This window comes from Salminus brasiliensis, chromosome 2, assembly GCF_030463535.1.
Source record: "Salminus brasiliensis chromosome 2, fSalBra1.hap2, whole genome shotgun sequence".
Lineage (NCBI taxonomy): Eukaryota > Metazoa > Chordata > Actinopteri > Characiformes > Bryconidae > Salminus > Salminus brasiliensis.
In genome coordinates this window covers 22,494,681-22,522,505 of record NC_132879.1, presented here as the reverse complement: position 1 = coordinate 22,522,505, position 27,825 = coordinate 22,494,681, and the positions used below count along the sequence as shown (strand labels likewise).

Here is a 27,825-nt window from a genome sequence, read left to right as displayed (position 1 = left end):
TCCCACGTCTGTCCGGTTATTACAGGACAGAGCCGTGTCCTCGACCAGCAGCAGAAATCGGACCACTGCTTGCGAGCGAACCAGCAGGAGGCGCGCGAGCTGACAACAACACGAGCGCGTGCGTAAAGAAGTCAGTCAGCAGCTCGATCATCGTCCCAGTGCGCTGGCAGAGACGAACTTCAGCAGCGCGCTACACACGCTCACAAACAAGGTAAGACAACTAAAAGTTTAACGCTAATGGCAGAAATCTAGCTTTTACCGCTGTTCTGAAGTTTTCTGACTGAGCTCCAACTCCTTACTGCTGCAGTTTAACAGACTGTCGGTAGATGTGCTGAATGATGCCTCCCGGACAGACATCATAACATATCTCTAACGTTACAATCAACGACGCAAATGAACGGTGAATAGCCTTTGAGTATATCGTATATATGTCCAGCTGGTGCCACATTAGTGCCACATTAGTTCATCGCACCTGTGGTCACTGCCTGAAAGGTAAACACGCATTACGTTATCAGTGTCCTGCCATACAGGTGGCTGTACAGCTGGCTGTCATTGAGAGCCTAGCTGTGTGAGGGGTCGTTCCCTCATAACTGCAATTCCTATCAATCTAGGTAGCTAAATGAAGGGAATGGGGATGTATGCTGCCCATCAGATTCGTGGCCACAGCTTTAAAAAAAAAAAAAACGGAAAGGAAAGGACTGGCAGTATAAAGAAGTATGGCTTAAAGTTTGTAAAAGTCGTGCTGCACATGATTAAGCCTTATAGATGCACCCATATTACTGGAGGGAAGATTCTCTGTGCTTCCTTCCTTTAAGAGCTAGCTAACGTCTAGTGTGTTTGGTAACACTCTACAGAGTCTACAGAAAGCTACACCTACACAAGCTTTACATTGCAACAGTATAGGCAGCCTGTACAGGCATGCATAAACGCTTTTCCCAACAAGTGTCAGCTGTTGTGTAACATTATTTAGAGTTTAAATGGCATAGAAAAATTGTTTATGTGGGTATGTAAATGTCAACATCGAATAAACAGGCATCATGACAGCTGACTTTTTTATTTATTTAATTTTATTTATTTATTTTATTTTGATTTATTTAAGTTGATGTCTGTATTTAAGCTATGCTGCCCTTATGTGTTGCTATTATCGTGATCAAATCCGGTTGTTTTTCCCTTAAGAGCTCAAAAACATTTCTAAAGGCTTCTTTCAAAAAGCATCAGTCGTCGTAACACTTTAAATGACATAAATTTGACATGAAAAAATGACTTTTTACATTTTTACGTAGGTATGTTGGTGTAAATATGGACAAAAACAAGCCTTCCTGACAAATGACACAAACAAGCTTTTCTAAATGTTTATGTAGGTTTATGTCATTTATCATTAAAGGCTTATGTAGGCGTCATAAGGACGGATTATGCATGCTGTACTGTGTATTTTCATTAGACTTCGTAGGACTTGTTGTGGTCAAATTCAGTTTCACTGCCCTGTATCTTCCCCTTTTGAGCTCCACACAGACAGAGCCCCACTTGATAAATTCTTTATCCTGCTTAGTGCCCCAGACTGGTGTTTTGAGCTGTTTTGTGCTGGTGTTCTAGGTGCTGAGACAAATCTGTGCTGCTACTTTACATTCAGTAACAGAGCTAGAGCCTCAGTCAGCCTTACCAAAACAATATTGCCTAGACAAGGAAATGGCAGGCTAAGCACGCAACTTGCCCTGAGAACTGTTCTTTATTTATTTTAAGTATTTCCACGCTCCCTAAAGAGATGTGTATGAAATATTTAGCCAAAGAAACTGATATGAGATGAGATCTTTGAGTAATATGACACCTGGGACTCTCTCTCTCTCTCTCTCTCTCTCTCTCTCTCTCTCTCTTTCTCTCTCTGTCTCTCATGTGCAGGAATGCAAGTAGCATGCCGGAACATGTGCTTACTATCTGTCCAGAACTTCCCTGTTTTGAGTTCTTGAAATGCACCAGAAGTGACATACACAAATGCGTTTCTTTTCACAGCTTCTCGGGTGGACCTGTGTGTTGCTGCTGCCCTCAGGGGATACCCACTGGACCCATAGGCCTGCTTAAGTGTTGAACTTTTATCAAGACTCAATCATCATCATCAATGAGGACACTGGGCATGGCTGTGTTCAAGCAACAGAAAGTGGAGGATTTTTATGAAATTGGAGAGGAGCTTGGAAGGTGAGTAACAAAATCACCGGTGGTGGGATTATCCACAACTGTTACACCACAACAAAGTGGAGTTATGTGTGTGTGTGTGTGTGTGTGTTGTCATTAAGAACATCTATCACAGTGCATGCTTTGTGGATGGTCCTCCAGAGTGTGTTCAAAGGCGCTGGCTAACAGATGGTTCGCTGATGTATGGGAAGGGACGGGCAGCAGTGGGGTTTGCAGCTATAACTGGATTAACATGAGAAGTTTGGCACTGTCCGGATTTGTTATCCCTGCACAACAGCAACCTCTGATTGGTTGTTTCTGGAACGTACATTGTCCTAAGTTGTACATGCAAAGTAGTACAGTGTGTGTACTGTGTGGAAGTCACCTCCAGAGTCTCCAGACAGAGATTGAACTACACAAGATGTCACGAAAACACTCCCTTTTATTTTTCTCCTCTTTTGGCAGTTGTAGTTCCGAATGTTCTGAACATTCTCCTAAAGAGCCGCCCAACCGGCAATCCCTGCTCTCATCACTACCCTAATGAATATCAACTGTAAAAACATAAAGCCAAGTATCGCTTCAGCAGAGGGAAGTTATAAATCTGTTCAGAAAGGAAGTGAGGTGACCGTGTTCAATTGCTTGTTAGCTTACAGGAAAGGTGTAGCCATACACCCAGGTGCTCAGCCCATCCCTCTGGCCTTTTGTATGGTTTTGGGAAGCTGAACTGCACTAAACCTAGAAAAAATAGCTAAATAGTCTTAGGTTAGCACTTATAGCACAATAGCTGTTATCACAGGGAGGTTATCACCACGAATGAGGTCAACTAAGGCGACATGGCCTGTGGCTAACAGGTGGATGTTTGTTATTGTTTTGAATATATAAAATGAGGACGCCCACCATCTGCTTGACCAGCTTTGTGTCACACTAAATGTTCCTTCCCTTATTTACATGCACTTTCAATCACACACCCTTGACATAGAAGGGGGATTTTAACAGGTGACTCTGTGACAGGGTTCCATTTCCATCTTAACCCAAGACAAGTTTTCCATTCTAGGACACATTACAAATTACACTGATCAGCCATAACATTAGTACCAGAATCAAGAAAATTTTTTTTTTGGTATTCAGTGGTCAGTGCCATCAATCAGTGTGATCAAAAGTGGTTCAAAAAAGGGGTTCATTGATACCACAGGATGGCTTCAGAGGTCTTGTGGAGTCCATGCCTTGAATTGTCAGGTCTGTTGTGGCGGCACAAGGGTAACCTACTCAATATTAGGCACTAATGTTATGGCTGATCGTTGTATATTATCAGAATAACAGCATATTTTTAAGTCTTTGGTCACCCTTCCGCTTTAATGACAGCATTCACTCAAGCTGGCGTGTACTCTACGCTACTTAATGTGGTCTCAGACTTTTACTCTCAGCTGTACATAGTGAGGGCTTGTTGTGTCAATAATTTTCTTCTCCAGAAGTGAATATTGTACTAACATTGGAGTGGAGAACAGTGTTCAGAGTTTGACAAACTTTATACAATCCCATTATGTCATACAGGGCCTAGTGTCGTTCTGGTAGAAATTAATGTTGTGCAGAAACACTTGTCACTTAAGTGAAAGAGGAAACAGTATGTATGTGGTTTGACAGAATCACAGAACCATCTGTGGTGTGTGACAGCCAAGCAGCTACATGCTTAAGAGGAGGTGGGGGAGGGAGAAATGTAAAAGCAAAGCAATTGAGAGAAGAAATGTATAATATATATATATACAGAAAACTAATCAGGTGAAGCGGTTACCCATGCCTTGGCAATTCTATATGTCCCACTCTTCCACTCTGTTCCATGTGGGTGGGGGGCTGCATGTCATGTCATGTCATGAATCACTCCCCAGCATTGCAGGGGGCGAGTAAGACCTTACGCATTTGTTCCCTGATGGCGAAGGCTGGCTGCAGACAGGCTTTTATGTGGAGTCTTTCTAAGGGACTGTGCTCTGTTTCCATTGTGTGCTGCACTACAACTCACTCTGTTGGTAAACCACCTTTGAGATGTTGCTTTCATTTATTGTCCGCCCACACAGCACTCCACTGACCACCAGAATATACTTCATCACGTCAGTTCAGCCGCTGGCAGCAAACTGTGAGGAACGGTTTGTACTGTACCTTGAATGACAAGTAAAGCAGTGGCTTTACTGCGGTTCTGTAGGGGGTTAAATATACTTAAATCGCTTAACTCATGAGCCATCAGTGACTATTAGACTGATACTTGTCGACCACTCATAAGAAGGCCTTTTTATATCTTCTGTAGATGTGCTGTAAATGCAGTTTGCAGTTGCAGTTGGCTGAATAAAGACTTTCTCTTTTAAGTAAACTTCCTGCTTATGATTGCACACATATATTTAGCCAAACACTGAACTGTGAGAAAAAAAGCATAAACTGCAACTTGACATCTTTTTTTTTGGTTCAGATCTGTGGTTAACAACAAGAGGAAGTGAGATGAAAGGCAGATTATTAATATGAGTCAATGACATCCTTTGAAACACTTTTATTATTAGGCCTGGATTCTTGTCGTACCTTGAACCACTCTGTCTGGATGCAAGTCCTAATTGTGCTCCTCAATCTCCTGTATATGCACTGTTGTTTGCTGTCTTAACAGAGATCCCCCAGAGATGTTTTTGCTGTTTTGAGGAGTATGAGGGGTTCTTGGTGTATGTACCTTCAGAAAATCTCTCCATCAACACAACAACGCTTAAAAGACCCTTAACTGCTCATGTGGGCGTGCCAGCCCAGCTGGGTGCCTCACATAGTTTAATGTCAAATTGATAAAAAAACAAAGCAGTGTACAGTCCAAAAAGGACTTAAATACAGCGAGAAGCTGTAGCACGATTTCTAACAACAAAGGTTCTTTACTGTGTGCTGTTCAAACAGCAGTTTTCCATAACTTGATCTCACATACAGACTCAAAACCCAAGTTTAAAATCACAAATAAAATCTATAATATCATTTTTTTACGTCTTTGAATCACCCACACACTTCTGATCAGGCAGAGCAGTTTTTGTAGCTTTTTTCAAATGTGAGCGCAGGATGTTCTGTCACAGTGTAATGAAAGAGTAAACTCAAAAATAACAAAAATACAGCTAAATGGGGAAGAGGGCTCAGTCATAATTAAACATTGATTGTAATACGTACATACACAGAAAGCAAAAACAAAAAACAAGCGAACGAAGAAATAAACAATGGAAAAGTAAAAATGCTAACATGCAATTAAGTGGAAATGCTTACAAACTTCTGTTACCAAAGAATATCCCCACCAGTTTGTACTGAAGTTCCTGTAGTTACTGAGTAATACACCTTAATGTATAATAAGGGGTTAAATACAGTGGCAGTTAACACAGCACCTCAGTTCTCACTGCTTTAGACGGAGGTATACAAAAGAAAAGGGAAAGCTGCACTGTGAGGGGAAACAGCAGAGTTATCTGCTTATCTTAGAAACTTCAGGTTCAACTTCAGCTTCCATGCTTTAAACGATGGTGTATCTTCTGATTTCCAGTGTTGTAGTTTTGATCTTTTATCCAGTTTGCATCATTTTGAAAATGCAGACACTCTAAAGCACGAAAGTCTGTCCAGTAGCAAAGCACTAAAAGAAAACAATCTTTGAGTGAATCCATAGACAAACCACTTTTGGTTCCATAAAAAAACATGTTTGTAAACAATATATTTGAGTGTAAAGAACTTTTACATGAAGTATATCCAGGTTTTTTAGACCTTTAAAAGGTTCTTCATCATCACACATCTTTCTCTGTTACAAACAGTCTTTATAAAACCAAAAGTGGTTCTTCAATGGCACCGCTCAAAGAACCCTTTATACCACCTTTAGTACATCTGAGTAGTAGTACAAGTGAGTATTTCTGTAGCTGAGAACATGGAAGAGTAAGTATTTATGAGCTAGCTCTGATAATAAGCACAGCATTCCTAGACCAACAAGCCTGTGCTTGCGATATCATACTGCAAGATTTTAAAACTGCTGTATGTTTTGCATTTAGTCCCTATGGGTTTTCTATGAAGTCCCTTTGAATTTCCATTCATTATCTTGTTTGTTCATGGAAGATCATTCATATCATTCAGGTGTTTGTTGAAGTGGACGACAGATGCTATTGATCCCTAGAGGTGTCCTCCTCATTTTTCACCCAGGCGGTATTTATGCCATGCCTGCTATTTACAGCTAACTGTAAGGACAATTGCATGCACTCTACATGGTCATCACTGTGCGGTAATTGCCGTTCTTTGTGTTGATTTGGTGGACCAATATGTTTATTTATAGCAAAGTAGTACAGCAGGCTTTATCCAGACCTCAGAGAACATTCCGTGAGTTCTTCCCCCACACACATTCGGGCTTTCTCTGCTGAACTGCATGAGAGTGGGCTTTCAAAGGTTAGACCGGGGTACGTCTGTGTGTCTATTAATGTTATTTCTTTATAGAACAACTTCAGGGTTCAAGGCGCTGAAGCATAATGGGTGGAATATTAAGCAGCTGCTGAAGGCGGTGAGAGGGAGTACCGTTTGATTTCTGTACACGATAATGTGAAGTACATCAGTGTGGGAGGGATAATGATGTGTGTGGGTTGCTCGCCCCTCTCCGGAAAGTCTAGTGCCTCAGCAGTGATGACAGCCAAGGCAAAATGATGTTTTAGCCTGAATTCATCATGTTTGAACTTCATTTATCAGGTTTGAGAAGCATCATGGCAATCATATGTTACTACTACACAGTGACAACTGTACTTGTGTAACAGGCAGGTTGCTAAAACAGCACATGGCATAGAAATACAGATTAAGATTTAATAATTATAGACAGTCGGTAAACAACAACAATCAGCATATAGTAACAGCACAGACTGAATATTGACAAGTAGGTATAGTAATCACAGTTTTTCCAAAGCCTTTTTAAAAATGTATCATCTACTTTGCGAACATCAGAACAACTACCATCTGGTATGGTGAAAACGTCTTCATGTTTTATTCGTTTTTTGCTCTATGTTCCATTTATAAATGTTATATCTTCTTTTTTCTTCCATATCTTCTATATTAACGTATCTAACTTTCCCATAGCCAGATATTTATGATAAAGGTTCCATGCTGGTGACAGTGAGTAGGTCCTGCAGTTAGTGCAGTTTACAGTTATACAGCTAAGTGTCATGGTTTTCCCTCAGGCTGTTGTTGAGTTGTGAATTTGAATATTGGGCTGGCGCCACTCGGTCAAACACGCAGGACTTCGGCATGGCTAATATCCAGCAGCTGTTGGGAGTGGAAAGTCCATTGAGACCTGGAGCTGTCAGAGCTATAGTCGGGCTTAGAGCAAAGTCAGCCGGAACGCCCGCTATGGGACGACTCGTTCCCTCTCCAGCCTCTCTGTTAGCCCACATCTCCAACAAAGCATTTCTAGAGATTTCCAACTGTTTTAGGTGTGGGAGGAGGTGTTAGTGTCAAGGTCGGTGTGTTGCGACCCAAGAGTCTTTCACTCAATGTAGTTTGAATTGCGTGATTTACATTACAAGAATTTATGGTATAGAGGATAAGCTATTTGCCCTGGCTGTTACATGCTTTTGGCCTCAGTTGTTTTTCTTATAAAATCTCTCTTGGGGATCATTTTTCCCTTTTATTTCCCCCTTCTGTCACAAAGAGTCAATTTGCTTCATATCTTGCAGTGTATGAGTTATTTGTTCCTGTGTCAGGGCTCAAAATCAGTCCAGCTGGCCAAATATTCAAGAGTGGTCTCTGGAGTAGCGTTGTAGACATAATAGATGCAGAGAACATTTGAGATGTTCACTTGTTCTGACCCCCCAGGTTTGTGCTTTCCCAAGACTCGATGAGAGAAGGCCAACCCTAAGGCTGCACATTCCAGCCAAGCCTGTTTTGGTTTAATGTACTGTGCGTGGTTGTGTGTTTGGATATGTGTCGTTCCTATTTTTTTTCTCAGCTCTCTATGGACTGTATGGAAAGAGAGAAGGACAGCAGGGACAGCTCCACCCCAGGTGGAGCCCTCTAAATGTTTGTTGCTATGATCTAAAATTTTTACAGGGTAATTTAAGGGTAAAAATGTGTCTTCACCAATAACCCTGTCCACAGTGATTTAATAATTAAGTTAGAGAGTAAATTGTTTTCTGTAGTTGCAGAGTTCGTCCAAAAGCACTTAAGGATTCCTGTCCTTGTTTTTACTGTGGGTTCAGGGAAAACAGCAAGAATGTATGTCAGAGAAAGAATCCAGTGTTGGTAACACTGTTAAAAGCAGTGTTTATGTTCTTCATCTAAGCAGAAACAGATTTTATATCTACTCTATGTCTAGGCCTTCAGGCATGCGCCAGCCAGACCAAAATGTACATTTTTGTGTGACCTTGTGATTGGCAACCTAAAAACATACCCAGAAAGACGTTCTCAGAAATGGAGGCAAGGCTAAGCGGAAGATAACTGGAATGTGTAAGAGAGTATGTCCCTATCAGGGGACATGGTTGATTCAGACCCCCCTCTGAGCCTCCAGACTCTGTCCTCTTCCCCATCACCACACTATCACCCAAAACAAGGCTGTCGGGTGAGAGTGAAGTGGGGCAGTGGCTGGTTTAAAATTAACCTAGCTGTCCTGATAGCACCCAGAGCCACGCAGCCTATCACAGCCTTTGGGAGACCTCTCTGTGGGGCCCCACGTCAAAGACAGGAAATAACTGACCGTAATCATCCTTTAATCATCTGTTCCCTGTGTTAATCCTCTGTGCCACAGCATGTTGGGCACTCTCAGGCATGGGAGAATGGTATGCTAATACAGTAAGTGGTGAAAATACTACTTGAAGGAGACGCTGTACCTGTGAAAAATGACTGAATCTCTGAGGACACTTCTTTCGATACACGGTGACTGGTGTGATTATTATTAGTAATTAGTAAATGTACATCCAGTCTTGTGCGAAGGTTGGGGCACCAACATTTTGTGTGCAGGAAACACACACACACCATACATTGCTATTCAAGTCTGGGCTTAGTAACATCTCATTTGGCAGAAGGAACAGCTTGCATGTGTTTTTTTTGTAACTAAAAGTCTATTCTAAGTCATCTTGCATGTACAACTTGTTTAAAGTCTATCCAAAACCTTGCGATATTTGGGTCAGGGGTCTGTGATGACCATTATAAAAGCTGTGCAGCCGTGTTTGTTGTGTTTTATCTACATAAACAACATGTTTTACATTTAGAGGCAAAAGTTACTATAACAAAGCAAAAACTACAAACCTGTAATGTGTATTTTATTATCTTAATCTATACCTACACTTAATCTAAACCTAACATTAAACACCTTACACCTTAATCTACACCTAAACCTAATCTACAAAAAGTTTAGACAGCAGATTTTCTCCAACACAATATCCAAGCGCTGTTTTATCAGTTCTTCGTCCGGTGCGTGTAAGTGTTTGTGTAAATATTGTTCAACAGCACTACTAGTGGGCAGGTGAAAGCAACAACCAGATGGGTCTTTTTTTTAGTTTGTGTCTCATCAGGTAGTCCAGAGTTGATTTTGAGTTATGTTTTGGATCTTTATCCTGCTGTAGAAGCCATCCTTGTTTCGATGCCCCATCCCCTTGACTCAGCCAAACCCTCAGCAAGGTTCTTGGCAGTCATGTTGAAGAGTTTTGATTTGCCTGTTTTTCCAACATACAAGCAGTTCTTCCAGAGCTTTCTTGGTCTTCCAGACTTCCACAGTTCCCCTGATCACTAGAAGCACTGTAGAAAGAGCAAGCTTAAACTGCTTGTAGCCTTCCCCTGTGGGCATCAGTTACTTTTGTTTTAATATCTTTAGACAGTTCTTAGAGGAGTGTTAATAGCCAGAGAATGTATAAAGGTTGGAAATATGGTTCAGCTGACAGTTTCAAGCTACAATATGGTCTAAAACCATGTACAAAAAGCCCAATATGCAGCACTTAGGGTGCCCAGGTTTGCACAGGCTGTTTATTTTCTGTTTATTTAATGTTTAGTTGTGGTTGTTATGCAAGATTGTTATTAGGAAATGTCTTTTAGGGGAACTGTGGAGGTTAAAATGAGATCTGAAAGACAAAGAAAACTGTCAAGGATTACAGAATACTGTATTGAAAAAAACGGTTAACTAATCATTGCACTTTTTTTTTTTTACTTTTATTCAAGTTAATAAGAAATTATTGAGTAATTACTGGATTAAACTCAATTAAGTGATTGAATCTAATCAAGTAATATTGATTTCCCCATTATTCAACATCAAGTAATAATTTCCTCAGTTACAACCCTATAAAACCTTCTCACAAAATTCTTTCAGATCTGCTGCATAAAAGGGGTTCTATTTCATAAGCATGCCTCCACCTGAAGAGGCATCCAGTATTTCATATCTTTGAAGTGCGTCACAGTCCAGTCTCTGTCAGGCCGCAGGATGACTGTGCTAGACAGAATCTGTCTCTGTATAACACATTTCAGACGGGACACATCATTCCTCATTCTGTCTCTCTCAGTGCCCTCCTAATCGCTCTCCACCTCCGTGCTATCTCCACTCCTGAGCTGGCCATCTGGAGTGAGCACTGGAGGCACTCTGTCTTAATGGGCCAGACTGAAATAGAGAGCAGATAATGGGAGTAGAAATGAGCTACAGCATCAGATGCAGGCCTGCTTAGTCAGCTCTGATACAGCTTCCTGCTCAGACACTCCCCACTGAGCATTGTGGTGGTGGTGATCCAGCCTGCCATAACTGCAGGGACAAGATCATATCCCGGATTTAACTGTGAGACAGGGAGACGTTTCCTATATCTGTTCACGCTGGCCATTGTTCACATTTTTGGCATCCTTGAAATGGATATGGCACAGCTGTGAGCAGAGAATCTTACTGGAAGAGATGTGTAATGACAGGGCAATGCATATAATGAAATACTAGTGCAGTTGTCCTATAAGGCTTTACAGTAAAATTGTGTTCCCTTCTCTGTTGCTCCAGATGCATATTGATCCTTTACTGTAGCATTTGAAAATAAGTGCATAATTAGATGGCAGTTCTGAAAAAACTGAAAGTGATCGTGTCCTTTGTAATGAGCTTTACAATGGAAGGTAGACCTTCTATAGTAGTTGTACACAGGGGTGAAACTGGCATTTCTGGGGCCCAAAGCAAAGGTATTTCTTGAAAAAATACAATAAATCTTTACCCACCTTGTTCTTCATCTTACAGCAGTCAGACTGCAAAGAGGTCCCGAGTCAACTGTCCCGATCTAGGTTTCAGCAAATGCCTTGATTATGTTGTCTTACTTAAAATGCTGTGAACCTTCATCTGTTTCTCAAAATATGTCATCTTTATATTAGTACCACTTATGTAGTACACTGCTTTTACACTGTAGATGTTCAAACCACACACTTCTTACACTAAATAGTATGTACCAAAGAATGCACTTCAGTTAGAAGTGCATTTATTGGTGTGGAAAGTAAAGTATAGATGCATGTGGTTTGGGATGCAGCTTTTGAATATTGACTTGGCAGGTGCAGCGTCTAGCAGCATCCTGTTAGCTAGCAAGCATGCTACAGAACCTATGGTTTATGTGGTGGTCAAGTCCGCCACTGGTTGTACATATGTTCTTCAAGTACATTTCGCAATGATCATGACGTATCAAAATGATAGCTGGCTAGCTAGCACTGACAACATTAACTAAATAAAAGAAAAATCTGATTGACATTTCTGACACTGTTGTTACCAGGCAGAAGTGGTATTACTTTGGAAAAGAGCAGCCCGCGTAAAGCTTTAAATAAACACTCTGTTTTATGTGTGCGGTTGTGGTTTACTTTTTTAGATTCACAAAGAGTGCGATGTGATCTCATCCTAAGGCTTCTATTTCTGTTACCTGATATAACATGTGTCAGAAAAGAATGCTGTTTTTGATTGTTTTGTTTGCTTCTCTTTAAACTACAAACGGTAATGACCATCAGGAATTTGATGAAGTTCTTCACCCTAGATAGATATGTTGAATGCTAGGAAGCTGTGCTGTAAGTATGCAAGAGGAAGCAGGGCCAGAATGCCTGGCACAGTAGTAGAATGAGTAGGAGGAAGACATTTCTCTACTTCTCTTCTCTCTCTCTCGCTCTGTTCTTCCTACTCCATAGCTCTCATGTCATACTGACCAGATGAAGGATTTCCTCTCAAATTCTCTCTCTGTGGGAGGTGTTTTGTTCCCAACTTTGGTTGTGACACTGGGTGTACAACTGCAGTACATGTACTGTGGTTTAATATACAATACATATATAATCAGAGAGAGGATATATGAGAGGAGTTGGTAGAAGACAATAGCCGTTTTCATTGTTGCTAGTGCTCATAACTGGCCTGGCACCAAAATTATTATGTTATCACTTAAGGAATGGAAAGATGGATAAAAACATTAATAAAAGCTAAATAGTGACCTCACTAAAAGCACAATTTAACTCTAACTTATGTGATTCTGATATTCTAATTCATAACACGAGAAAATAAATGCAAAATGAGAACACTTTCGTACAGTGTACATAAGGTTTTCTTGTCTTTCAGTGGACAGTTTGCCATAGTAAAACGATGTAAGGAGAAGAGCACGGGTGTGGAGTATGCAGCAAAGTTCATAAAGAAACGCCAGAGCAGAGCGAGCAGGAGAGGAGTGCGGCGAGAGGAGATCGAGAGGGAGGTGAACATCCTTCAGCAGCTCCAGCACCCCAACATCATCTCGCTACATGATGTCTACGAGAACCGTACCGATGTGGTACTCATACTTGAGCTGTGAGTGGCATTTACACATATCCTTGGCATAGGCCCATTAATCAAGGTTGTGCTGGGTGATATTTCGTCTATCCCAGTGTACTTTTTTTTAAATATGCGTGGTGTTAGTAGGTAACATAAGCATCGAAGAAAGTATTCTGTTGGTGAACTTTAGAAGCAGAGTTAGCTGAAAGCATCATGGTTACAAATGTGTCTCATGTTTGATGGATATTTGATTCACTGTATATCTGTGTTGTTTGCTTACTGATTGGTAAGCATGCTAGAACTGTGCGCACACGTAGGCATGTGTGCACCCCATTTGGGCCAACCCCCAGGATTCTGTGTCTGTGTGTTTGCTGTGTGTTTTTGCCTGGTATGCAGGCAAATATGGACCAAATATCAGATCTCTGGAAATGTTGCGAGGGGTCATGTGGGGTTTTTCATGGGCAATGTGTGCATGGAAGCATGGGCACCCAATTAGGTCTAATTGTGGGCTGAATTCAATCAGGGCTTTTGGTGAATGGCAGAAACTGTCAGAGGCAGTCAGCTGCTGACATCTTTATGTTTAAAAAAAAACAAAAAACATCTAAGTGGAGTCATGAGTGAGACAGTCAACTGGTCCGATTTTGTTAAGTGAATTGATGTGCTTGTGCCACTGTATTATACAGCTGCTTCCAAACGTATTGCACTGACAAGGCTGAATCTTTTTATTCTTTTTTTTTTGCTACACACTAATGACATTTAGGTGTGATGATAGATCAGAATTTCAGATTTTCAGTTTCTGAAATTTCCACCCCATGTGAATCGATATGTGGGTAAATTTACCGTCATATCCGGAGTTTTTTCTATGTGGAGAATCTGAGTTTATATGTTTTAGAATATGATGCAGATGAGCAGGTTGAGCTTGGTCTCATCAGTTAGTAAAGCTTTTCAGCGCAAATTCAAAGCTGACCTTCTGAATCGAGTTATTTGGATTTGGAGTGGTTTGGCCTCTAGATTTCTGCATTCAAAGTTTCTTCACAATCGATTGTTATTCATTCCCACTGACCTATGGAGGTTGTTGATGATGTCACTGACATTTCTTTGGCTTTTGTCTTCATAGCTCCTTCAACATTTCTGTCATCAGCTGCTGTTGTTTTCCTTGCCCAACCTGTTGGGTGTCTGGTTGTTACTACACCAGTGGTTTATTTCTTTTTCAGATCATTGCAAAACGTTATGTTGGCTCTACCCAATGTTTGTGCAATGGCTCTGATCTTTTTTTGTTCTTCTCTTCTCATCTTCAAAATGGCTTCCTTTTCTTACATACACAACCAAGAATGTAGTCTATGTAAAAGAAACAATACCCAGGGCTCAAACCAAAAATAGACATTTAGAGCTGTATCAGATCTAACAGGGCACTACTGGGCAAAAAGACAGACCTGTCAGTCATATGTTTCAATATTGTGGGTTCAAACTAAAGTCTAGATGTAAATATCAGAGAATATACGCTGTAATTCTCATCTATCATCTCATATTCTTGTGTCTCAAACACAAATATTTTCAGTGTGTAGCAATAAAAAACTGAATTGGCCTTACCATTGCAACACTTTTGAAGGGGACTGTCAGTAAAGGTAAGAAAGAAGTGAAGGTGAGAGAGAGCAATGTATTTTGCAGTTTAGAAAGATAGTACGATAACCTACGTTCAGTACATGTGACTATTTAATATTGCAGTGTCAGTTGTTTCTGTGGTTAAATTCAGCTTCATGATGCAGCGGAGGAAGTACATGTTTAGTGTTGGGTTTACAGAGTGTGAGATATAGACATGTGAAAGTCTGGTCAGTAGATGTGTGCCTTACCAGCAAGGCTTAACTTCAGTGTGAACTTGAGAGTATAAATATTTTGTTCCCAAACCAGCTTGCTTTTCTTTTGATCGATTTTACTATGAGCTGTCCAAAATCGGCCAGCTACTCTGAATTATATTTTTCAGAAACTGCAACCACACACCTTCAACCTTTAAGCTTTCCCCATTACTATTACTCGAACCCTTTAGAAAGACTTGGAGCTGGATGGTTACTGTAAAGGCTGGACTTTCTCAAGGAGAGGTGTAGAAATGGTTAGGCCACAAATAAATGCTTACTGGCTAGAAAAATAGCTTATGCTATCCTTAAAGACTAAGCTAATAAGTCTCAACTCCCATTTTTAAATTTACAACTGAAACCACTTATTTGTAATGGATGCTCTGAATTCAAGTAATAATCCTCTTCTGTTCATTACTCCCTTTTCATGCAGTAGAACATTTATCAGTTAATAATGTGTTGTACAGTCTAGAATAATGTACAGTCTTCTACTACCTAGAGCCAACATAGCTGACTTACATAGAGAAACTGCATTAACACATTCAAGTCCATAAGGAGACCATAATACTCTACCCTTTGCCCAAGTACTCTCGGTAGAGGTGGGTCTTCAGTCTGCGTTTGAAGACAGTGAGAGACTCTGCTGTTCGGACTAGAGTACTAGAAAAAGTACCTATTTGTCCAAAAGTATTCAGAATTCAGCTACCTGTGCACCCATTGCTGACACTGTGGTGGCACATGAGCCTAAAGTCCCCATGCCTAATGCCAAGCATTAGTTAGAGGGTTAAGAAGCCATGGAACTGTATTCTCTCATTCAATGAAACTTAAACACCTGTGGGTTGAGTTGGAGTGCCGCTTGTGTTGCTAAACTAATCATCCATCATCAGTACTTGACCTTTCTAATGCTCTTGTGGTCTAATGCTATCAGATCCTCAAAGCAAGAGGTTGAGATTGTAACAGAGGCCGTTGAGGCAGCAATGAGGGACAAACTCCTTGTTAATACCTTTGCTTTCAGGAGAAACGTTGCATCCACAGATGTCCACAGATGTTAGGATATACCGTGTGGACTTAGACCAGACCTGTATGTGTGGTGTATAATGTGCTAGTCACATCTAAGAGTGTGACATTGTTTATGTATGAAGTGAAGCTGAGGTAAAGGACTGTAGTTTCATTTGTGTGCATTTCCAGGGTGTCCGGAGGAGAGCTCTTTGATTTCCTGGCTCAGAAGGAATCTCTGAGTGAAGAGGAGGCAACAGAGTTTATCAAACAGATCCTTGATGGAGTACAATATCTACACTCCAAACAAATTACACATTTTGATTTGAAGGTATGTGCTCTGTCACTGTGCTGTGTTTCATGGGTACACTCAGCTCTCTTTTGATTACCCAACAACCTCTCTTTTGTCATTTACCTATCATGTAATATGAGTTGTTTCATAGGTAAACTGTTTCTAGATGATATGTTAATGTAAGGTGTCTTTTGGTTACTTGTTTGATGTACTGATCAAATAATTCATCATTCAGCCAATAAACATATGTTACATGAGAGGTTAATGTAACAGGTAACAGATTTATAATCAGTAAACTAGACTGGTTGACTGAAATGAGAAAAACAGTGTTACTGTTTTACATAGTAAGTTCATTAGTCTTGCTGGACTGTTTTCAGCAAATCCTTAATGTCTTAACAGTAAGCAGCAAAATAATCTCACAAGTAACCAAACATCAAAACAGATGATCCATGGGATAAATAATCCAATAGGATATGTAGATATTCTATATCTAAAAAAATAAATACAATAATTATAATTGTAACTTAAATCAGTCGCTAAAAATGCATTGCAAAATGCTCATGTTGACATTTCAGAAATAATATTAGCTCTGATTTGATGAGATTGTTTTGCAGTATTAATATACTTTTTATGTATATTTGAACTATTTTTGAAACATGAGAGGTTTACATTTACATTTACATTTGGCATTTAGCAGACGCTCTTATCCAGCAACATACAAGGTTACTCATATCACAGAGGTGGGCCAATGTAGTGTTAAGAGTCTGGCCCAAGGACTCTTATTGGTGTAGCGCAGCTGGTCTCCCACATGGTGTTGTAACTCAATGGCAGGTTATCTGTTATCTGTTATCTGTTGCACCACACCAACCACAGATGAATTATGTGACATGGTCTAGTCTTCTTGGGATGTCTTTTAGTGTTACATCGTTTCCATTGGAGTTAATATCAGAACTCTTCGGCTAGGTCAAGGGATCAGCATATGATAATGCAACTTGCGCTTGGTTCAGTGATTTCCATGATAGTGCGAAAGGAGGAAAGAAATTAAAGACAAAAGGCTTGGCTAGTATACTTGTACAAATATATGATTAAAGAAATAGCTATCTATACATGTTTTCAAGCTAATCGTATTTCTGAATTTGTGATAATGTAAAAAATTCAGAAAGATCTTTGTGCTTTATGTCATTTTTCATTGATACATAGGTCGTTCAATGTCAGTCAGCCATATAAAGAAATAACACCAAAGTTATTATTATATGTGGGTTTGGAACATCATGACCATATATAGAAAACTATATTATTTATATAAAAGAATAACCAAACCTGACAGTGTGCAGCTTAATACCCAAACGCTCTATTCAGTACAGGCCTGATCAAGGGTGTAGCACCGGTCCTAACTCAGAAAAGATGCTTTTGCAATGTTATGTTCTTTTGCACTGTTACACTTACAGCAGTTCTCCTAAGGGATTTCACATTCACATACTGTATTGTCCGTACTTATGAGGAGATGGGAGGAATAGGAAATGGAATTGTTGCTATGGCAGCAGATCATTTCTGCGCTGGCCTTTTTAGAGAATCTGTCCTGCCGTGCACTCTGTTGCATAGCAACACCTGTAGCTTAGGGAACTCGGAGGGAATTGGCACAGTGCACTGCACTACCTGTATTCAGGGCTTGTGGAAATTATTTAAGTAAGGGTATTTTAAACATACAGACACATAAAGCTATAAAAGTATTGGAAAAACAGTGTGTTAAAGGTATTGTCTAAATCACAGACAGCAGGCATGGTAAACAGTGCCTGATTATCAACACAGACTGTTGCTCTACTTGGCCTCCTGCTTGCACGTGTGCATTGTGTTGCCTGGCCTGAGTCCAAGTATTCAGACGCTGCAAGGTTATCAGGCACACATGAGGAGGGATGTCACCCACGCTGCTCAGCCCGATAATCTCCATCCTGTTTTTCTAAGTGCATCACCCTTTCCCTCTCCAACCCACCCTCTGCTCCGCTGCTCCGCAAAGGCATCAGCACACTCCAACAGCCCGGCTTAGCAGCATGATCTTAACAAACAGATACAGAGAGGACATGTCTTCTTTTTCCAGAACAGACCTTATGAAGTATTTCACTGAAAGTGTCATACCTCAGTGGAGAGTCTGTTCAGAGAAGCCTGTATTTAGAAGTAGAGAGCAGTTACTATGCTTTTCCTGAAGTTCAGAAGTTTGAAATAAAAAAAATTGGAATAAAAAATTGTCTTAATGTTAAACCAGTATGGAAGCATATAGATAAATGCATAACATTATTATAATGATTATTTAAATAGGAAAATTAATATTAAATTAGCAATCAATTCTGATTATTATGATTAAAAAAACAATCTTGTCCAACAACATATGCTTATAGGTTAAAATAAGTCCTTTTTATTGTGAATTCATAAAATAAAAATAATAACAGAGCTGTGGATTATTCTAATATCACTGCATAAAATTATCCAAATTGTTTTTTCTCTATTAAAAAAGGATATCTGCATATTTTGAAGGCATGAAAATAGTACATTTTCGAAATGTGTACATGTGTGTGTACAATATTAAATATAACTTTGTAAATACTTTGGATGGAGTATTGGAGCCTGCATTAACAAGCAAATTGTTATTGTACATAAAATAGCAAAATGAAAATATTAAGTTTTATTAATAAGAAATATCAAGTTTTGTCATGTTTTAATATCTTATCTCTTTTAATTTTAGCCTGAGAATATTATGCTGCTGGACAACAACGTCCCACTGCCACGAATCAAACTTATTGACTTTGGCCTGGCACATAAAATAGAAGATGGTGCTGAATTCAAAAATATTTTTGGGACTCCAGAATTTGTGGGTAAGTCAGCAGATCGATGAGTAACACCTAATATGTTCACTATGTATATACTGTGCTATACAGTGTGCATCACCCTTTGGATATTTGGGCTGAATCACTATTATCTAAATAGAATGGTTGCATAGTGCTGTTGTATCATCCAGAACAGAACCATTTTTAACCATCTTGCATTGTTGCGTTGTGAAATATCTTTATGGTAATGATCTTTTTTTAGCTCCAGAGATAGTGAACTATGAGCCTTTGGGATTAGCAGCAGACATGTGGTAAGTGCTTTTAATTGGCTGGCACATTTGCTTTTGAATAAGACCGGCGTCAGTATAGTTCCATGGCTTAATCCTGTGTTCTCTCCCCTTCCCTCCGCCTCTGCAGGAGCATTGGAGTCATCACATACATCCTGTAAGTGTGAACTGGGGAATGTGGATTCTCACTTTCAGGTGTTACTTCTGTGGGCATGTGTGTCAGACCCAGATTATTCCTAAATATAGACTGAAAAATAAATGTAGTGCATTTTCACTCACAATTAAACCTTCAATTTAAATGGTATTTTAATTCTTGACCGGATTTCCTTTGTTGCTTTTTAAGAACCTGATTTAGAGCACCTCACCACATCTTTTTTGGATGGTTCTTCAATTTATTTATTTTTTCTTGTTTATGAACCTCAAACACTGGACACTGGTGTGTCCTCCTTCAAAGGAAAAGCCTGCATCACCAAAACTGGCCAATTCAAAATCCCCAAAACTGTCACATTTATTATATTTACATCACCAACATTTTACACACACCCAGTCCACTAGCCAAAGCCTTTCAACACATAAAGTTGTGACATGGTCAAAAGCAACGGCTACTTCGGCCAATGGTGGTGGTGATACCTTTAACACTGAAGATCTTAAGCACATCACCAGTAGACTATGCTAGTTATGGCAATATGGGTTGCTACGCGGACCAGGCCTTGTGACCACAGCTGTGCCAGTGTCTGCAATAAAGGAGCTCAAACTCTGCTATCTTATCTCTTCTAAGTCAGCTAAAACATATCAGACGGGATAGTTTTTAATGCTGTAACAAATAATTTTGTTACTGCATTAAAAACTATGCTATGTTACGTGACTCTTGTGAGCTGTAGCAGTGCTGTAAATCATTTAAATCAACCAGGGGTTATCATTTTTTCCCAAAAGCCCACCATAAAACAAAACATTGGCATGTCTCATTCGGTATGTACATACTTACTATTTATATGTCAAATAACAACTTAAAATAATTACTATAATAACTTAATAGATGCATTCTGTAGCACATTTAAAGACTTTCCATATAAGCCAATGGTTCTATAATTCTTTCAATTAAAGGTTTTTCCTAGAAATGTACATGCAAGCCATTATTCTTTATTTGCCATTTAAAGCCACTGAAATGACAAATAAATGTGTAAAAAAAAAAAAGACATTCGTTAATATAATAGTCTAGACTGCCTTGGCTGAAATTTTGAACATTTGCATTTTTTACCTCTTCAGTCTAAGTGGTGCTTCCCCATTTCTGGGCGAGTCGAAACAGGAGACTCTGGCAAACATTTCTGGCATGAACTATGAGTTTGATGAGGAATTCTTCGGCAGCACCAGCGAGCTGGCTAAGAGCTTCATCAGACAGCTGCTTACTAAAGACACAAGGTGAGAAATCAAATGCAGGAATTCTAGTGAACTGCAAAGGTCAAAGACTCTATGTTTTATTATGCAGAACAGTGAACCAGTAGAGAAAGCTTTCTTAATATTACGCAGACTTCCTGTGTACTCGCACGTGTTTGAGGACGGGCTGAAACATGTTGCTGTTACATCATCAACTAGGAGCTGCAAAAGCAGTGTAAACCAAAGGAAATATCTGTCTGAACATGAGTAGAAGGCACTAGATGTGCAGGGATGTTCTTTATTCACTTGAACAAGCTGCTGTTTTTTCAATGGGATTTTCTTGTTTTTGTTTGCTCTACAGAAAGAGGCTCACAATAGAAAGTGCTCTTAACCACCCATGGATAAAGGTAACTTTTTTGGATTATAGCAAGTGACAGCATGTACCTGAGCACTTGTGTGGTTTGATATTATTGCCTTTACTGACCATTAGTAACCAGCAACAGCACTCAATAGTACCTGGCTGTTGTTTTTGGTCAATGTACATTGATCTGTTTGTGACAGGAGGAAAAGAAACACTCCACAGACTATGAAAAATGTTGAGAATGAAAAACCCTTTATCACACCATATATTGCACAGAATACAAGAAATGAATTCCTAAAGACACATATATAATTACTCACAGCCTGAACTTTGACTTCTCAAAAATGATTTGCAAATTGACTCAAGATTGTCAGAAGAACAAAACACGAACAACCTTGCGTGTCTGACTTTGTATATCTGTTGGCTGCTGTCATGCCTAGTCATTACAGCCATGTTGTTGTCGCAACAGACCTGATGCAGCTTCAAATGACAAGTTTTTAATTCTAGAAAGAAAGTGTGATGGATAGAAAGGAACTTGCAGTAAATGCAGTATTTATAAGGGAATCTTCCTTAAGGTTTAGTAAGTTATAAATCACATAATAAACACTGCATTAACTGCTTGCAATGCTCCAGTTCTGTATTTCAGACTGCTTCATCCATTAAGAAAGGCTCAGTATTTGAAATTTGAGAATTGCACCCTAGATATTTAAGACACTTAAGATACTCTAACCAAACTCAGACTTATACTCCAGAGACTCGATATTAGACTTGTATTCACACACTAAAAATTTAAAACTAGACTTAAAGTTACACTTTAGAGACTCAAAACTAGACTTGGACTGACACTCCAGTTTTGAACTTACACTCCAGGGACCCAGCACTAGACTTGAACTTGCACCCCAGAGACTGGAGACTAGTCTTGTGCTCAAAACACTCTTGAGACTTGATTGGGACTTGATGAAGTGAAGTAAAAATCTCTGCTGTGTGTGGATGTGAATTGACTGCTGTTACTGGCCATGATATATTTAAGGTATGCTGAATATCAGAGAAGTTGTTTTGTCACACCATACCATTTTCATTTGGTGCAGATAATTTGTATGGTATACACCACAAGAAGAACATTTGCCAGAGAACTAACCAAGAGTACCAAGACATGTTTTTCTGTAACAAACGCAGCAAATTAAAATCATTGCATCTGCAGCTTGGAGATTAATTTGGCGAGAACCAACAATCACCTGCATGCGTGAGTTTTTTGCATCATGGACGTACAGTATTTTGTAACCTACTGCACGTATGGAATGGACTGAAGATTGAGCCTACTCCAATGTGATCTGAGTACATTGCTCTAACAATATGACACTAACATTTGTGAGCGTGCATCCTGGCCCCAGTGTGAACTTACCAGCCTGTGAATGAGAATGAGTGCTATGACTGACCAAAATAGATGTCCAGGACACACCCTTACTCAATCTCCATTTGGTTCCTATGTCTGAAGTCCCGTGAGCAAGTTGAAGACACCAGCTTAGCGGCAGAATCCCAGAAAAAGAGTGAGACACGTCATCTGAAGACCAAGCGCTTGAAAGAGTACACCATCCACTCTCACTGCAGCATTCCACCTAACAACACCTACATCAACTTTGAGCGCTTTGCCCATGTAGTGGAGGACATCTCCTTCATAGAGACTGGCCTGAAGGGGGTGGCCGAGAAGCGTGAGTCCCTTCAGGGGGACACTGACGCTCTACTCTCTATATACAATGAGAAGGAGACCTGGTACAAAGAAGAGAGTGAGAGCATGCGACAGGGCCTCTCACAGGTCCGTTGCGAGCTTAGGAACATTAAGGAACTGAGGAAGGGAGTCCAGGAGGATCTGAGGGCAACAGATGCCAGTCTCACCAGCATCAGCAGCCGCTATCTGGAACGACAGGCCCACCTGAGCTCTCTTAGGGAGGAGCTGAATACAGAACTACGCTGGCTACAGGAGGTGATGGGCTCCATAGAGGGAGAGGTGGAGAACGGAACACACTGCTCTACCCTCAACAACGAGGTCAACGAGGCTCTGAAGGAGCTGCTGAGCAGAGCCTGTGGAGGAGAGTTACGCTGTAGTGTCCTCACAGAAAACAACTCAGGGTCCACCTGATGAAGTTGTGTGTAAATTTAATGTCAGGGCTTTAGGAGATTTGCATGCATTTCCATGCAATTCTGTGTTATTATGCAAATATGTAATTTAAATTCTCAAAAGGGTCAGTGCATGAATGGGAATTTAAGAATATTTTTAAACAGGCAACATTTTGCACACATAGGTCTAAAGAAGTCTTTCAATCTTTTGGTCTTATGTCCATAAGGCACTGTTAAAACGTAGATTAGTTTATGATCTTTAATGCTGTTTATATGTTGTTCATCATTTGTTTTGGTAGTTACTATAAAGATTACTGTTTGTAAAGTGTATACATTGTCTAAGATGCACTGTGGATAATGCTATACATACATTTTCATCAGCACTTTTTAGTTTTTCTCAGTATATTATTAAATATTATTGGATAACTGGACATTCAGAAACTACATTTTACATTATGTGATAATCAGTAAACAAAGTTAAGATAACTTTGTCATCTTGGTCATCTGAAATAGATTTTAGTAATCACTCAGACTTTCCAGTGAATCATCTAAGAGAAGAAAAACATGATGCATGTGTAGTTATCTGTTGTAATTTAACTTTTCTTTCTTTCTTTCTTTCTTTCTTTCTTTCTTGCGTGCTTTCTTTCTGTTACATTTGTAATCGTAATGTCATAATTGTTATTGAATTGGTATTTTCAGTTTTGGTCTATTCTAGAATTGCGGGTTCATTTCAAGTTTGGAAAGATTGGACTTACCTACTCTGTTATTGTTACACTGTTTAAACCATTTAAACCAATAACAGAGTTTATGGTAACAGAGTTGATATTTTCTAGGATTTTGTGCCTAAACTAAAACCCGTTCTGTCCTAAAACTAGATTCCACATGCCACGTCTGAAACACAATGTTATATGTTTTCAACACATTATTGTTTATTAAAAAATGAATCACTATAACAATAAGAAATCTGACAAATAGTTAATATATATATTTCTTTTGTATAAATTATTATAATGCACTTTTAATTTTCTGTTACCCAAGGTATTGCTTTGAATATCACCATCTTTTGTGTACTTGTATCTTAAGCACTTGAATACAATTTTTGCATTGTTTTTGAGAACATGCCATTTGATATGAACAATGCTTTTATTTATTCCCACCTGGAATTATGTATTGTAATAAACCTATTTTTTGTGGATTTGATTCAGGCTGTTAGAATGTGTTTGCTATATTTGTGATGGGTGAAATGAAAAACAGCATATTGTAATATTGGGTGGGGTTCATGATATCATAATTTGGATGAGTGGATTCTGTTCTTTGTCAGCTATCTATGCTGGTAGTGTTTGGTGTTAAATGGATCTGGGAAGTAATGTTATATAAGAAAATGCTTTTCATATGTCTCACAGATTCTTCATTTTATTGTAGTTAACTATATATGTACCAGAACAGTGTTGTGTTGATGTTCTCTATGGTGTGTTTTCTTCTGTAGCCTGTGAACCCTAGACAAGCTCTGGTGCGCAGACAGTCTGTAGTCAACATTGAAAACTTCAGGAGGCAGTATGCCCGCCGGAGATGGAAGGTAATACTCTGAAACCTGCTTTTACAGTCTTACAGTGCTGAGCAGTCTGTATTTGGTGCTTTATCACACATCACATAGCACTTTTAAGTGCTGAAGAACTTTGAAACGTGCAATATGTGTGGTTCATGACCCCTTTTTACAAATTGCTATGTAGTGTTACTTTGTGCTACATAGTGTGTATGTATGTGTGTGTGCATCAGTCTCTGCTTTTTGTTCTCTTCAACAGTTCTCCTTCAGGATTGTAGCTCTCTGTAACCATTTGACACGCATGATGAAGAAACCACACGTAAGTGCTTCACTCACGTCCTTTCTCCATTGAAGATAATTCTCTGATTTTGTCTGTCTCTTAGCTATTGAGAGCCATGTAATGTCATCAAAGTCTTATGAATTGTTCTAACGTTTTACCCGAGTCAGGTTAAAGGGTGGTGTTACCTGTTTACAGTAAATGGTGGAGTGAAATTTTAAAAACATGGTATTTGTGTTAATTGAAGTCCTATAAAAATGATCCTAGAAACCTTTTTTAACTTTTCGTTTGTCTCCTTAGCAGCAGTAGTACTAATATTAGTACTAAGTAGTACTAATAGGGTACTAATATATAGCATCCTATACATTAGTAATTGTTGATATACTGTATATACCGCCGCTGTCGCACAAACGCCTTGTATCTCCGTTTTTGCTGTCTATTCCCTGTGGAGAAGTATTGACAATAGAATAGGACTCTCTGGAGCAAACAACCTATTAGCATCATACCTAATACCAGGTGTGGGCTAGAGGGTAATAAAGCCCCCCAGTATTGAGCTGTGGAGCAGTGCAACTGTGTTCTCTGAAATGATGGTGCTGTAACCAGCACTTTTGGGACGATTTGGTCTAGTAGAAAGCCTTCTCTGGACAGTAGAGGCAGTTACTCCAACAAAACCAGAAGAAACTCTGTTTTAATACCCTTAAACAATGAATGAGCCGGTGTCCCAATACTTTTGTCTACATAATGTGTCCACATATTTATTAAGACTATATATTAAGTATAGTACTAATACATTAATCATATAGTACAAATATATGTTAATATATGTTAATATTTAGGGCATCTTTGGTTTTGCTACTCTTAGGTTTTGTCATAAACATGAAGATATATTAAAAGGATGTTACACAAATCAAAGGGTCCTTTGTATTTTTTTGTACAAAACAGGACGGACCCAAGGAGGGTTACGTGGAACGCACAGTGGCCATGTTTGAGAGGGACTGTGAAAGTGACCAGGAGGAGGAGGTAATGCTAAGGAGACCCAGGACCAGGAAAAGGAGCAGCACCTCCTGAAGCTCCAACATGGAGGACACTGAGTCTGCCATAAGCAATGACACACCAGCCTCAAAAAAACACACTGGTGTGAAATAGCCCCGGTGGTGCCTTTAACAGGTACACACCCTTTAAAGAAAGTGTTTCATAAGAGGGCCTGAGTCATGTAAATATATGCCTTGGCCACACTCACACATACAGTTGTTTGTCAAATAACTGCGTCAAGATAAGCGATGCAATAAGTGGCAGGTATTAAATAGGATGTTTTTTAAAGCTGTGCACAAAATGGTAATGCACTTATTGGGGTAAGGGGGAAAAGAGAGACATGTGTTTTTTTGTTATGTGCTTATGAAGTCCATGAGTGCAGTGTTCAGTGTAACATGGAAAGCTGTTAAGCAACTGTCCCTCTGGACAAGCATTGTGACCTTCCAGTCTAGTGTCTTAAAAAGTGCCTGTTGTCTTACTATGTGCCATGATATTTTGCATTTGTTTTGCTACATATACTCTTATAAATGACCCATGTAATTATGAACTGTGTAATATGTTACTAGTAGGGTTAATTAACAATGTCATGATCTAGTGGAGCCTTATTGTCTTAAAAGTTCTCTGTGGGACAAGTTATGCAGTGTTCCATGTATTTACAAACTAACCAAGAGGTCAGTTTGGCAGTCTGACATTACTACACATTGCACAAAACCTTTTTCCCATATTAAAGATATTGGTCAGGAAGTAACCAGTCACCATATTCAGGATTGTATCAAAAAATCTTTTTTTGTTGTTGTTTTTTTTAATGGCAATGTATCATAATTTTAAAATCAGGGCAACAATATGCTACCTCACAACACACTTTAGGAAGCAAAAAAAAAAAAAAAAAAAAAAGCCAACCCACATTAGTGGAACCTTTAATGTTATTGTTAAGAATCTTTCTCATTCTGATTTTAATTATACTTAGTAGTGCAGTAACACTAGTACAGTAGGGCCATCTTTTTTTAATTATATACTATATAATTATATGTTATATATATTTAAATATACCATTATATATATATATATATATATATATATATATCACTGCGCAAACCTTTTTGCACAATTACATTGTGTCCAAATTTAATGATGAATGGACCAATAGAAATGCTTCAATATTACTATATTATTTATTATAAGAACAAAAACTTCAATGTAAAATGATTTCATTCCAATTATTTAAATAATTGTATAAAATGTTTGAAGCATTTCTATTGGTACATGTAGATATTGACATTCTGGCAATGATTCACACAAGCAAATTCACACACAGCTTCCTTATGACCCTCCCTGATCTCCCTGTTCCATGGAATACACTGAACCATGTCTTGAAGGTGTGTGTTTTTTCCATTGTATTTTAGTTCACAATGTTCATAGCATTTGTCAACTTATTTAAAAAAAAAAAAAGAATTGATAGTAATCAGTTTCAACTACAGGTGATAGTCCTTTCCAGAATTAGCTCGGGCTTATTTAAGAGTTTACTTACTATTTTGGAATTATGTTAACGGTCAATGCATGGTCATGTTCACTTTAGCTCTTTCCTGACCAATAAAGTCTCTTGGTATTTTTGTTTCTGCATGCAGCATGTGTAAAGTGATGACTAACTAACTAGTTGTCTAAGGGCTGTGTCTCTAAGAAAAATGCCCCTTATTTTGTACAAACAAAAACAAAATAAATGTTTAATATATTTATTTGATTCCTTGTTTGTTTATCTTCTAGAAGGATCTTTTAGGTTATAAGGGAGCCAGCTTGGAAGCTCTAAAAGAAACAGTGAGCTGCTAATGATGTATGTGGTTACACAGAGAATGGTGAATAAAAGTGAGCGTTTTTACATTGTTTAAGCAGACAGAGAAAGAGTCCGTGCTTCTCTCTGCTTGTCTGATTGCCTCTTTGATGACGCAGTTAGACCTTCTCACAAGAGTAGTGTTGTTCAGGCTCAGTTAAG

The 27,825-nt window shown here is 39.1% G+C and overlaps 1 protein-coding gene across 2 annotated transcripts; it reads left to right on the top strand.

Moving 5' to 3' along the window:
* The first annotated feature begins 35 nt into the window (after window positions 1-35).
* dapk2b (death-associated protein kinase 2b) lies at window positions 36-27,571 on the top strand. 2 transcript variants are annotated; one of them, XM_072670812.1, is made up of 12 exons: window positions 36-211; window positions 2,008-2,190; window positions 12,710-12,931; window positions 15,931-16,069; window positions 18,768-18,897; window positions 19,112-19,160; window positions 19,267-19,293; window positions 20,403-20,555; window positions 20,872-20,917; window positions 24,473-24,562; window positions 24,789-24,848; window positions 25,749-27,571. In XM_072670812.1, exons 2-12 carry the CDS (start codon window positions 2,114-2,116, stop codon window positions 25,872-25,874), a joined length of 1,119 nt encoding a protein of 372 aa, XP_072526913.1. In that variant the 5' UTR covers window positions 36-211; window positions 2,008-2,113; the 3' UTR covers window positions 25,875-27,571. The 2 variants fall into 2 exon arrangements, with proteins under 2 accessions (XP_072526913.1, XP_072526912.1); XM_072670811.1 differs by lacking the exons at window positions 24,473-24,562; window positions 24,789-24,848; window positions 25,749-27,571 and adding an exon at window positions 22,367-24,464.
* Window positions 27,572-27,825: the final 254 nt, after the last annotated feature.